Here is a 13,412-nt window from a genome sequence, read left to right on the forward strand (position 1 = left end):
TGACGGAGAGCAGGGCAAGGGTGCTGTGAGGACCCAGGCTGTCCCTGCAGGTCAACACCTGCTGGTGCCTTCCTTGGCGGCAGGTTTGGGCAAAAATACACTCCAGAGACAGATCTGGGGCCTCTTCCTTTATTGTTTGGGATTTCTCTGCATGGAAATATGAGATCCCACCCCCATCCCACACCCAGGTGCTTCTGGCACCCCCATTACTGGTACACCAGTGCCTGAAGAGTCCCCTTTAAAATCACCAATATAAAAAAGGAGGGAGCGAGGGACCGAACACCTGGCTACCCCTCAGTCCAGGTGGCTCCTCGTTGGCAGGTGGGGCAGGGCTGGGGGGCAGCTGCGGAGGCGAGGGGCACTGGCTTCTGCACAAGGGGGCTGGGCGTGCCCAGCCCCAGGAGGCGGTCTCCGCTGGGAAGGGCCCTGCACATCTGGATTATAGACCATGCAGAGCTAGTGGTTATGGTTTGCAGTCTGCTGCAGCTGAGGCCAGGTGGGTAGGCTAGGTGGATGGCCTCGGGTGGGGCGAGAGGACACATCAGGACGCTGGGAGGCCTGGGGCTGTCAGCTCTCCCAGGAGCCCCATCCTGAGGCAGGAACAAGCAAAAGCTGCCTTCCTCGTTTGGCGACGGGAGGGGCGGGGAGTCCACCCGAGCCCCTGGCTGGCGAAGGTAGGGAAGGCCACACAGCTCTGCACAGAGCAGATGAACCACGGCAGCTGGGAGTTGAGGGGACAGGAGGCCAAGGCCACCTCCTGCTCCGAGGAAGGCACTTGCAGCTGGTGTGGCCTGGTGTGGCATGGCGGGAAGGCATGGCTTGGCAGATGAAGGAGAGGAACATGGCCAGGGCACCTGAGCCCCTGCCTCATGCAAACATGGTCAGCTGTAACCACTGCAGAGGAGGGCAGACAGACGAGTCAGCCAGGGACAGTAGAAACGTTAAGTCCAGCCTCCCAGCCCGGAAGCCACTGTCTCTTCACCCACTGAGGGCAGGTGTGAAGGGATGCCTCGGGGTGGGGGGGAGCTTTCCTACCTCTAGCCCTGGGAGATCAGGGTGCTGGCTCCCACAGAGACCTCCAGCAGCCTGGCCCTGCCTTCCTGCTCCTTTCCCGGTACCCAGACAACCCCATCCCATCCCTCCAGGACTTGGAGGCCTGGCTTTTAGGGCTGGTTCTGAGGCCACAGGCTCCTGTCCTAGGCAGGTAGGAAAGCTCTACTACCCCCAAACACCCTGCCACAGCCAAGGAAAGTTCTCACCTTAAACAAATCAAAAGTCACCACTCCATCCAGATCTGTGTCCAGAGTTTTGAAAAACCCTGCGTTCAAAAGAGGTTTTGGCATCGAGAAATCAGTGGGACGTTCAGGCAGGACCAGGAACCCCTCTGTCCCCTGCCCCTCCCCCCACATCCCCACAGTATCCCAAGGCCTCACCTGTGACTGCCAGAAGCCCGAGCCCTCCCCTGCTGCCAGGTCCCCACGCCCCCAGCCTCCTGGCACCCAGCCTTCCAGGTGCAGAGACCTTCACCTCTCTAGCACATGCCATGGCACCTGTTGTTCCCCCCAGCTTACAGAAGACAGAGCTAGAGACAGGAGCTGGATGGGGCACTCACGGAACATGGTCTCCAGGCGTACTAGGCAGCACACAAAGTTGTCAAAGTCCACGGCCAGGTCTGGCTCCGAGTAGCGGGTGATAATGAGCTCATACAGCTTCTTGTTGAGCTTGAAGCCTGGCCCAGGAGAGTGGGTAAGGGCCAGGGAGGCGTGGTCTGGCCTGAGGGGACAGCAGGGGGACTGGGGCTGGGCAGGGAGAGCCCTGAAGCTCGGAGGCATGAAGACCCCCTGAGTAGGGTCAGGAGCTGGGAGCAGTTGGGCAAGCAAGTGCCAGCTGCAGAGTGAATGAGGGCCTGACTGCTCCAGGCAATCAGCTGGCCAGGGAGGGCCCAAGGGGTCCAGTTTTATTTGTGTAGAAAGCCCTGACATGCACCTCTCTCATCGGAGGCTCTGGAGCCCAGCTCCGCCCCTCCCTGGCTGTGTGGCCACAGGCCAGTCTCTTTCCCTCTCTGAGCCGTACTTTCCTCTGTGTACAGTGGAGATAGTAAAGACCCTTTCCCTGTTAGGCTGCAGTGAGGGCAAATAGAAATGCTGATAAAGCACTTATCAGCATGGTCATCATGGGAAGACGGCAGAAGATGGCTGTTACTGCCACACCCCATCACCATCACCACCCCAAGGGCTGGTGTGGTGGGCTGCCACCCTGGGTCATGACATGGAGTCAGCCTGGAGCCATCTGTCTGGGGCTCTGCAGGGGGGCATCCAGCCCTCAGGCCTTACCTGCAGACTCAATGGCCATCCGCATCTCGTAGGCACTCATGCTGCCCGACTTGTCCAAGTCAAACTTCCGGAAGATGGACTGGAGTGGGGAAGAGAGGGTGAGGCCCAGGCCAAGGGAGGCACCCAGCCCTTCCGGTCCAAGCCAGGGTGGGGGCTTGCCAAAGGTACCGGGGAGGGACCCAAATGGTGGGCCAGGGGCTGGGATCTGGACAGGCGGCCCGGGAGCCTGCAGCCCACCCCTCATGGATGGGGCTGAGGCGCTGAGGGGCTGGCAGGGACCAGGGACCACCTACCAGGTAATTCCGGATGCGGTTCCACAGGATGTTGAACTCCACCAGGCCCAGCTTCCCATTGCCATCCCTCTGGGGCGCTACTGTTAAGAAGCTTAAACCAGGAGTGCCTGGGCGGTTTGGTTGGTGAAGGGTCTGCCTTTGGCCCCAGTCATGATCTCAGTGTCCTGGGATCAAGCCTCAAGTTACATTGGCCTCCCTGCTCAGCGGGGAGCCTCCTTGTCCCTTTCCATCTGTCCCTCCCCGCCCCCCGCCAGCTCATGCTCTCTCTCTCTCTCTCTTTCCTCTCCAATAAATAAAACCTTTGAAAAGTAAAAGAACAAGCTTAAACCAGGCATAGGGTGAGGGAACAATTGGGAGGAAGGGGAGGCTGGCCTCAAGATGAGGGGAATGAAAAGGGGCACAGCCTGCTGTGTTGGGCTGGGAGGGGTGCAGAAAGCACCAACCTTAGAGTCACTAGAGGACCTAGGCCCTGCCCTACCTCTCCTTCCACACAAAGCCTGTGCTTGTTTCCCTCTCCCAGTCAATGGAAGCTGCCCAGGAAAAGAACTGGTCTGTCCAGACTCGACAGAGCTTTGTCTCTTCCTCTGTGCTGTTCCCAGGAGAGATCACGGGGTATCCCCCCACCCCGCTCTGCATGCCCCCCCGCCCCCGCAACCCAAAGTAGCCTCAGGAAACAAGAGCAAAGGATACGTCCATGAGGTTCACCATGCTGCGGCATGACTCCAGGCTGAAGCCCTTGGTACGTAGGTCCTTGTCTGCAAGAAAATCGGGTCCAGCCCCTTAACCACTGAGCTTTCCAAGCTTGCCCTGTGCTGGGGGTGCCGGGAGGGACGGGGCCCAGGGATGCCCGCTTCTGGCGCCTGGTGTGGACAGTCTAGCAGAGTGGGTGTGTCAGATCATGTTTATCGTTAGCACGGGTTAAAGTATTTGAGCAATCAAGCAAGTGTCCCAGCAGCTGCGTCCCTGCCACCAAGAGCCAAGAATGAAAGGAAATCAGTGCTGAATGGAAACAGGACAAACACAGTAGAAATGTGAGGCCACGGTGGTCACGGCGGGGCCGGGGTTTGCCGCAGGCCCCAAAGGGGACAAGAAGGGAGGGGTCTGGGCTGAGGAAACTGTGTGGATGGAGGGCAGAGGTGGGGGCAAAGGAAGGGGGTGCTGCCTTTAGCTATGCACTCTGGGGAGTAATTCTCATTCTGCTCGAATGCCTCATTCTGCTCAAAGCCATTTGGCCTGGCCTTGGGGTATATCTTCTGGAGGAAAGGGGGCCTGTCCCTGTACTGTGGTACCGTCAGCAGCTCAGCTTCCACCCACACCAGTCACAGCACTTGGGCCTGGGGAACAGGGCCCTGCAAGAGAGTGGAAGGAGTCTGGGAGGAAAAGAGAGGTGGTGGAGGCTCCCCCTACCCACAGAGACCAAGGGCTTGGTTTGGCCCAACGTGGGAACAGAGGCTTAGATTCTGGAGTTTGGAGGAAGTGAGGACACAGGGTAGAAAGCTGCAGCTTGGGGATGCTCACGCTTGCTGATGATCCTGTTGAGGATGGTCTGCAGCTCCTTGACGCTGATCTCCATGTCCTGGGGGAGGAGGGAGGATGGCACCCACCCTGGGGCAAGGCTGTCCCCTGGCGCCCCAAGGCCCCTCGCTCCCACCCCACCCAGCCTACCTCCCCTGCCAGTTGCCTGAAGAGGGCCTTGAAGTTCTCATCAATCTCTTCTTCTGAGAGCACTTGCTGGATGGAGAAGGGGGAGAGCAGGTCAGGGGTGTTTCAGCCAGGCCCCTGCACGGATAGCAGCTGGGGCAAGTCTGGGACCACCATCACCATGTGCCCACCTTACTGCATCTCTGAGCCTCACTCTCGTCACCTGTAAAGTGGGAATCTAGACCCTACTTTCCTCCTGCCCAGGGCTTTGTAGCCTGAGGGAGGGCGCATCTCAGCTCAGTGACGGGAGTGAGGCCTTGGGCAAGTTCCTTAACCTCCCTGAACTTGAGTTTCTCACTGAAGGGGGAGATGGTGACAGCACCCTGACAGGGCCGTTGTAGAAGAAACAGAGTGACCAAGTAAAGAGCTCAGCACAGACCTAGAATAGAGAAGAGCTCAGGAACCCCGCACTACCACTATCTCTAAGTCCTTTGCAAACTATAAAGTCCTGGGCAGATGAGGGATTGGGATTACTTTTATGGTTCCTGCCAGGAGGGGCTCTGCCCTGCCAGCCAGAGCCCAGGAGCCAGGACACCCAGGTCCCCAGGATATAACCAGGATGAGGCAGAGGAGGAAGGCACAGGGGTGGCACGCACCTCATCAGGGAGATTGGCCTGGATCTGGTCGTCCAGCTCCCTGCAGGGGGGGGGGAGACAGAGGGGCCAGTCAGGGGGGTGTGCAGGGGGACCTGTGGCAGGTGGCAAGTGGACGCTGGGGAGGGGCCTTCTACTCACTCCGTCCCGGCGCTCTTCTCCGAGAAGAAGCGCAGCACAAAGTCACCCTCCTTGTTGGGCTCAAAGGTGGAGGGGACCACCACGTACTCCCCAGGTGGCAAGCGGAAGCGGGTGCTGACCTCCCGCAGGTTGATGAACTGCTCCGAACGTGCCCGGGACGAATTAGCCAGGAAGAAGTCGCGCTTCAGGTGCACGGCGGGCTGGCCCACCAGCTGGTGGGAGGCAAGGAGGGAGTGGGGGCTGCAGCTGGCCACTCAGCCACCCTCAGGAGCTGCCCCACAGCCCCAGATCTCAGGCTCCAGGCCCTAGCCATGGGGGCGGAGAGCTGGTCATGGTGGTCACCCGCAGTCCGTATGACCCTGACAAATCATTCTGTCTCAGTTTCCCCGTCAGGTGAAGTGAAGGTGACAACCCTACCTCCTGCATGGGGCAGAGGTGAGGAGATAATATGGAGGCAGACATAGATACCTTATAGATATAGATGTCTATAGATATAGACACCATTGCAGTAACTTTCCCATTATTATCACTCACAGCTTCCCCAAGTCAGGCAGTGCAGGGTACCTTCCAGGGGGCCCCTCCTTTAAAGCTCATGACAGCCCTGTGAGCCGTTGCTGTCATGCCCATTTTACAGACACTGACAAAGAGGCTTAGTGCTTTAGCAGCTTGCTCAAGGGTATCCACTGCTCTGCTCCTAACCAGCACCCCTGGCAGCTGCAGCCAGCACTTACTCCGTGGGAACGGCAAGACAGGAAGAGCCTCAGATGTGGTGGGAGGCGGGGTTCCAAGGGCCAGGGTTCAAATCCGGCCCCCTCACTCATTACCAGCCCTGGCTCCCAGGACAGTAATGTTTGCCCCCACCCTGCCCTGGATTGGGGGAGGAGGGCAGTTAATAAACAGTAAAACGAGATGACTTCTTAATTCTCTACGTGTGGACTTGCTGCCAACTTGCTCCCCTCTGGGCACCGTCAGGCCTTGTGTGTTCAGGGATACGTAAATCCAGGTGATCCAGGTTTCAAACCTACCTCCGGAGGGACCTGCCAGAGAGATGGAGGAATTTAGAGATGTATGCCTGGCCCAGAGACAGGGGTACAGCGTATGCTGGGCAGAAGCCCCGAGTTCTTAAGAATGATGGGATGAGGGGCAACTGGGTGGCTCAGTCAGGTAAGCGGCTGCCTTGACTCAGGTCATGATCCCAGGGTCCTGGGATCAAGCCCTGCATCAGGCTCTCTGCTTAATGGACAGCCTGCTTCTCCCTCTCCACTGTTAGTTCTCTCTTACACATTCTTTCTCTCTCAAATAAATAAATAAAATCTTAAAAAAAAAATGATAGGATGAAGAAACCAGAAGGCAGGGCCCAGGGCCATTGGTGACTGAGAACCATCTTCATGCCAGAGAGGGGCCTCAGGACCTTAGGAAAGGGGGCCCAAGCAGGGTCCTCCCTCATCCTCGGAACGCCCTGGGCCTTGGCTCTGAATCAGAGCACCCAGGACAGCCCCCAGAGTGGCCAACTGCAATATTCCACAGTCCAGGGACATCAGAGGTCCACACCGGTCTGCAGCCAGGAGCTCTGGGCCAAGACTGTGGCCATTCTCTACCCCCACCAGGAAGGGCCAGAAATGTCTGTCTTGAACACAGTGAGTGAAGCAAGGCCCTCATAGGCCAGCTTTTGCTTACATACTCCTAAGATAGGGAGCTCACTACTCCTCTATGGCAGCCCACTTGCCTACTTCTTTCTGAAGCTGAGCCAAAGTCTGTCCCCTAGAGGCTACCTCCTAGGTGTCAACAAAGCCAGATTCCCTCTATCCAAGAGCAACCTCAGCAGGTGCCTCCAGGGGTTAGGGTCTAGGGCCACCTGTCTCAGGGCTGTGGCGGCGTTGTCCTCCGGCGCCCCCTGCTGGGGCTCGCCTACAGTGCACCAGGAGGCCTGCCTTCCCTGCCAGTTCTGTGAGATCCACTGGCTCACCTCGTAGACCGCGAAGCCAATGGTCTCCATGTCGCGGCCAAAGCGGCGTTCGCGGCGGCGGTGCTTCTGCATGAGGGCTAGCACGAAGCTGCAGCCTGATTCGCGACCCCCGTAGTCGTCGTCCACATCATCTGTCTCCTCCAGCCGGATCTTGAACTGGGGATTGACCCAGAAGGTGGCTGTAGGAGGTGGGTTGTTGGCAGGAATGAGGAGGAGCAGCGCAGAGTGGAGGCTTCCCCTCCCTACTGTGTCTGCTCATCCATTCATCCAACAAATATTGCTAATTGTCCACTGTGTGCCATGTGACAGATGTTCAGTGGGAACGCACAATCTCTACCCTCCTGAGCTCACTCTCTGGGAGGGGAGGCAAAGTATTTGCAAGTCAGTGTAATTAACAGAACTATTACAAAGAATAAGCAACCTGGAACTGATCTGGGGAGGCATCTTTGAGGAGGTGACATTTGAGGGAGATCTGAAGAAGCCCTGGGAAGACACTGGGAAGCAGGAGAAGGAGAATAAAGAGCCCCACACCTGAGGGGACAGCCAGTGTCTGATGCAGCATCTGGCTCTGGCGGGCATCAGGAGTCCAGAAAGGAAGCAAAGGAGTGGGAGCAGGGTGGGTGGAAAGGAGTGTGGTTTGAGTCAGAGAGCAAAAAGACCTCCCCACCCCTCCCACCTCACTCCCTTATCCCCCACGGGCCTGCACCAGGAGGGGCATGAATGGATTTGGATTTGCAAAGGTTGCTTATTGTCCAAACTGCTGTGTGGACAATGACTGAGGAAAGAAAGAGAAAAAGCAGGGTCTAACAGGAGCCTCATAACTGCAAAGAGTGACAGAGACTTGCTTTTCTGGCAGTTTGGTGATTGAGTTGCCCATGACTCCCTAAACCTCCAGGAGCTGGATTCAATACACAAAATTGCTTTGTAGAGATACTACTAAGCCATTGCATTTCCCTCCCCCATACACAGGTGACATTAAACAAAATGATAGATAATATCAAGTGTGAGAAATGGTAGAAATAACCCAACTGTCCAACTGAGGAATGGATAAAAAGAAATGTGATGTAACCAAACAATGGAAGATTATTCAGCAACAAAAAGGAATGGAGTACTGATATGTACTATAATGTGGATAAGTATCCGAACAGGCAAATCTGTAGAGACAGGGTGTTGGTTACATGGGAATGAGGAGGAAGAGGGGCTCAGGACTGATAGCTATAGAGTGCATGGTTTCTTTTGGGGGTAATCAAAATGTTCTAAAATTGATGTGATAGATACACAATATATGAAAAGCCACACTGAATTTTATACTTTAAGTAGGTGAATTGCATTGTACATGAATTAGATCTCAATAAAGCCTTTTTTAAAAAGTGGACACTACATTGCAGGGGCCTGGGTAGCTCAGCAGTTTGAGTATCTGACTCCCGCTCATCAATTTTCAGACCAAGAAAGCCCAATGAATCCAAAGCAGAATGAAAAGAAATCCACACTTCAATACATGATGGTGAAATTACAGAATATAGAAGATAAACAATCTTCAAACAGAAAAGACAAAGCATCACAGGAGACAAGGGAAACAGAGCCCTGACTCACAGAGCTACAGAACCAGAATAAAGAGCAACAGTACCTTCAATGGGCTTAAAGAAATGCAATCTAGAATTTTGTATCCAAAGAATTATCAAGAATGAGCATGCTAGGGGAAAGGAGAAAAAATGAGTGGGAAATAACAGAAAGGGAGACAGAACATGAGAGACTCCTAACTGGGAAACGAACTAGGGGTGGTGGAAGGGGAGGTGGCGGGGGGTGGGGGTGACTGGGTGATGGGCGCTGAGGGGGGCACTTGATGGGATGAGCACTGGGTGTTATTCTGTATGTTGGCAAATTGAACACCAATAAAAAATAAATTTATAAAAAAAAAAAAGAATGAGCATGCTATAAAGGCATTTTACATAGACACTGAGAAAGTTTAAAGAAGAAGGAGAGGGAGGAGGAGGAGGTAAAGGGAAAGAAGAAATGTGTAAGCGTATATTTCAGGGAGATGGAAGATGATCTCAGGTGAAAGTTGTGAAAATGGTGAGCAAAAATACCGTTATGCGTATAATCTAATGAATATGGAACATATCAGATAATGATGATATTTAATTTACAGCAGGAAGAAAACTGTTTAGAATTAATTAAAATACTAGCTAATGGGCAGCCTGGGTGGCTCAGAGGTTTAGCACCGCCTTCGGCCCAGGGCCTGATCCTGGAGACCCAGGATCAAGTCCCGCGTCGGGCTCCCTGCATGGAGCCTGTTTCTCCCTCTGCCTGTGTCTCTGCCTCTCTCTGTGTCTCTCATGAATAAATAAATAAAATCTTAATATAAAATAAAATAAAATACTAGCTAAAAACAGCGTATTAAACAAAAGGAGGGGGTGATCCAAGTTAAGTAGTCTTAAGGTCTTTGTATTATTTAGTAGGAGGGTAAAGATACTGATCAACTAACTTTAACATACTTTTTTTTTTTTTTTTAAAGATTTTACTTATTTATCTGAGAGAAAGAGCACAAGCAAGGGGAAGAGCAGAGGGAGAGGGAAAAGCAGACTCCCTGCGGAGCAGGGAGCCCAATGTGGGACTTGATCCCAGGACCCTGAAATCATGATCTGAGCCAAAGGCCACTTAACCAACTGAGCCACCCAGGCGCCCTATCAACTAACTTTAGAATATATTAATTAAAGCACTTATATATTCCAAACTCATACACTGAAAAACTAGTAGAGAGAAAAGGAAAAGAACTTAATCCAAAATAAGGCATAACAGGAGGGACAAACAGAAAATGTGCAATAAGTCTGCTGAAATAAATATAAAGTTATCAGTATTTGCTGTGAATGTAAATGGTTAAACTTTCAAATCAAAGGGCAAAATTTTTCAAATGGATTATTAAAAAGCCAGCTATAGACTGTTTACAAGAGATAACAAAACGCTGAGCTATAGAAAGATTAGACATCGAAGAGTATAACAAAACATAACACAAAATTACTAACCAAATGGAAATTGGAATTGCTATACAGACATTGACAGAAATAGACTTAAAAATAAAAGAATTATTACCAAAGAAGATAGCCATTAAATTACAACAACAACACGTTCAATTCACTAGCAACTTATAACAATTCTAAGCTTGATGTACTTAATATCATAAAGCAAAATATATAAAGAAAAATAATTGATAGATACAAAGGGAAAAGCTGGGAAAACCATCAGGATGGTGTGTGATTTTATCCTCCCTCTTCCAGTAATTGACAGATAAAGCAGACAAAATATTGAGCTTGATATGATGCACAATTATAAAACATTCCCCCTACCACTCAGAATTGTGTAACAGTCAAGAGAATAGACTGCAGGGTTGTGGGGCACCTAGGTGGCTCAGTGGCTTTCTGAGTCTGCCTTTAGCTTAGGTCCTGATCCCAGGGTCCTGGGATCAAGTCCTGCATAGGGCTCCCTGCAGGGAGCTTGCTTCTCCCTCTACCTATGTCTCTGCTTCTGTTTCTCATGAATAAATAAACAAAATCTTAAAAAAAAAAAAAAAAAAAGACTGAATCCTGGGTTCAAATCCCAGCTCCGTCACTTATTAGATTCATGCCTTACCTTCCTTATCTGTAAAACAGTACCTACCTCCTAGGGTCAGTGTGAAAGTTAAGCAAGCTTTATGTTTAAAATATTTAGAGGAACGTTTGGCATATAACATATAATAGATAACTGTTAATCAGTCTTTTTGAGAACATGGGAATGTTGAGAAAAATTCAACATGGCATGGGCCATAGAACCAACTTCTATTTATTTCGAAGCTACGATCTTATATAGATTGTGTTCTCTGACTATAAGGGAATTAAGTTAGAAATCAACAATAAAACAATAATTAGTGGTTTATAACTGGGAGTTTTGGTTATTGATTCAATCTCTTAATTGTTACAGGTATACTCAGGTTTTCTATTTTTCTTAAGTCAATCTTGGTAGCTTATTTCTTTCTAGGAATTTGTCCCTTTCATCTAGGTTAGCTAACTTGTTGGCACACAACAGTTCACAGGATTTCTTTATAATCCATTTGTTTCTGCTGGATTCGTAGTGATGTTCTCTCTTTAAATCCTGATTTTAGGAATCTGAGTCTTCTGTCTTTTTTCTTGTTTAGTTTGGCTAAGGATTTGACAATTTTGCTGAACTTTTCAAAGGACTGACTATTGGTCTTACTGATTTTTCTCTATTGTTTCTCTATTTCATTTCTTTGGACTTTAATCTTTATCATTTTCTTTCTTCTGCTTGCTTTGGATTTAGTTTGCACTTTTACTAGATTATTAAGGTAGAAGATCAGGTTATTGATTTCAGATCTTTCTTTTCTAATATAGGCATACGGTGTTTTATTACCATCCTACATGATTTCTCATTTACATTATGATTTCTTTTTTTTTTAATTTTTATTTATTTATGATAGTCACAGAGAGAGAAAGAGAGAGGCAGAAACATAGGCAGAGGGAGAAGCAGGCTCCATGCACCGGAGAAGCAGGCTCCATGCACCGGGAGCCCGATGTGGGATTCGATCCCGGGTCTCCAGGATCGGGCCCTGGGCCAAAGGCAGGCGCCAAACCGCTGCGCCACCCAGGGATCCCTCTGATTTCTTTTTGATAAACTAACTCATTCCATGAGACTGACACTACTTTGATACCAAAGCCAGATAAATACATCATAAGAAAATCACAGGACAACATCACTTATAAATATCAATGTCAAAAATCCTCAACAAAATACTAGCAAATCAAATCCAACAGTATTTTAAAAGGATTAATATCATGAAATAGGATTTATCTCAAGAATGAAGGATAGTTCAACAAAGAATATCAATGTAATATGCCACATTAATAGAACAAAGGGGGAAAAACCTACATGTTCATTTAATTGATACAGAAAAGGCATTTCACAAAGTCCAACACATGTTCATGATAAAAAAACATTCAGAAAACTAAGAATAAAAAAGAATGTCCTCAATATGACAAAGAGTGTTTATGGAAAAGCCAGCTAGTATCATACTCAGTGGTGAAAGACTAAAGCTTTCACCCTAAGTTCAAGAATAAGATGTCTACTTATACCATTGCTATATAGCCACTATGTGGGAAGGTCTAGCTAGAGTAATTAGTCAAGGGGGAAAAGAAAGCCTTCAAATTGTAAAGGAAGAAGAAAACTATCTCTATTTGCAAATAACACAATCCTATATATAGAAAACATGAAGAATCCACAAAAAAGTTACTATATCTAATAACAAGTTCAGCAAAGCGCTGGTTATAAGATCAAGACACAAAAATCAGTTATGTTTCCATATACCAGCAATGAACAATTGAAAAAGAAAATTAGGAAAACAATTCCTTTACAATAGTATCCAGAAGAATAAAATACCTAGGTATAAATTTAACAAAGGGCCGAAACACTCGAAAACTAAAAACTGCAAAACAATACTGAAAGAAATTGAAGACAAGAAAAAATAAAGACATCTGATGTTCATGGAGCAGAAAACTCAATATTATTAAAATGTCAACACTTCCAGAAGTGATCTGCAGAGTCAATGTGATCTTTATCAAAATTCCAACAGTCCTTTTCACAGAAGTAGAAAAGCATATCCTCAGACTCATGGAATTATAAGGGGCCCAGAAGTCAAAATAATTAAGAAAACAAAAGTTATAAGGCTCACACTTCCTGATTTCAAAACTTACTACAAAGCTACAGTAATTACAATAGTGTGGTACAGGCATAAAAATAGATACACACACACACACACACACACACACAAAAAAAAAGATACACAGGGGCCTTGGCTGGCTCAGTCAGTTAAGTGTCCAATTCTTGATTTCAGCTCAGGTCACGATTCCGAGGTTGTGAGACTGAGCCCTACACCAGGCTCGAGGCACAATGCAGAGTCTGCTCCAGATTCTCTTTCTCCCCTTTCTCATATTCTCTAAATAACTAACTAAATAAAATCTTTTTTTTTTTTTTTTTATGATAGTCACACAGAGAGAGAGAGAGAGGCAGAGACACAGGCAGAGGGAGAAGCAGGCTCCATGCACCAGGAGCCCGACGTGGGATTTGATCCCAGGTCTCCAGGATCGCGCCCTGGGCCAAAGGCAGGCGTCAAACCGCTGCGCCACCCAGGGATCCTAACTAAATAAAATCTTTTAAAAGAAACAGATATATAAACTAAAAGAAAAGAACTGAGTCCAAAAATAAACCCATATATCAATGGCCAATTTATTTTTGACGTGGGAGCCAAGACCACGCAATGGGAAAAGAATAGTTTTTTCAACAGATCATGCTGAAACAACTGATTTCCATACGCAAAAGAATTAAGTGTATGTTCACTGGA

General features: G+C 49.3%; 1 protein-coding gene across 2 annotated transcripts in view; it reads right to left on the reverse strand.

The window, feature by feature from the left end:
* Nucleotides 1-113: 113 nt before the first annotated feature.
* Nucleotides 114-13,412, reverse strand: part of CAPN1 (calpain 1) — a 28,465-nt gene continuing 15,166 nt past the window's right edge. For both annotated transcript variants that reach the window (XM_038563974.1, XM_038563973.1), the window contains exons 11-22: nt 7,028-7,206; nt 6,087-6,098; nt 5,062-5,273; nt 4,924-4,963; nt 4,292-4,357; nt 4,145-4,202; nt 3,317-3,381; nt 2,627-2,695; nt 2,334-2,412; nt 1,613-1,729; nt 1,260-1,318; nt 114-894 (exon numbers count right to left, since the gene is read on the reverse strand). In XM_038563974.1, the coding sequence (XP_038419902.1) occupies nt 868-894; nt 1,260-1,318; nt 1,613-1,729; nt 2,334-2,412; nt 2,627-2,695; nt 3,317-3,381; nt 4,145-4,202; nt 4,292-4,357; nt 4,924-4,963; nt 5,062-5,273; nt 6,087-6,098; nt 7,028-7,206 (983 nt within the window). In that variant the 3' untranslated portion in view covers nt 114-867. The remainder of the gene's footprint in view (nt 895-1,259; nt 1,319-1,612; nt 1,730-2,333; nt 2,413-2,626; nt 2,696-3,316; nt 3,382-4,144; nt 4,203-4,291; nt 4,358-4,923; nt 4,964-5,061; nt 5,274-6,086; nt 6,099-7,027; nt 7,207-13,412) is intronic.

The sequence above is a fragment of the Canis lupus genome, chromosome 18 (assembly GCF_011100685.1).
Source record: "Canis lupus familiaris isolate Mischka breed German Shepherd chromosome 18, alternate assembly UU_Cfam_GSD_1.0, whole genome shotgun sequence".
Taxonomy (NCBI): Eukaryota; Metazoa; Chordata; class Mammalia; order Carnivora; family Canidae; genus Canis; species Canis lupus.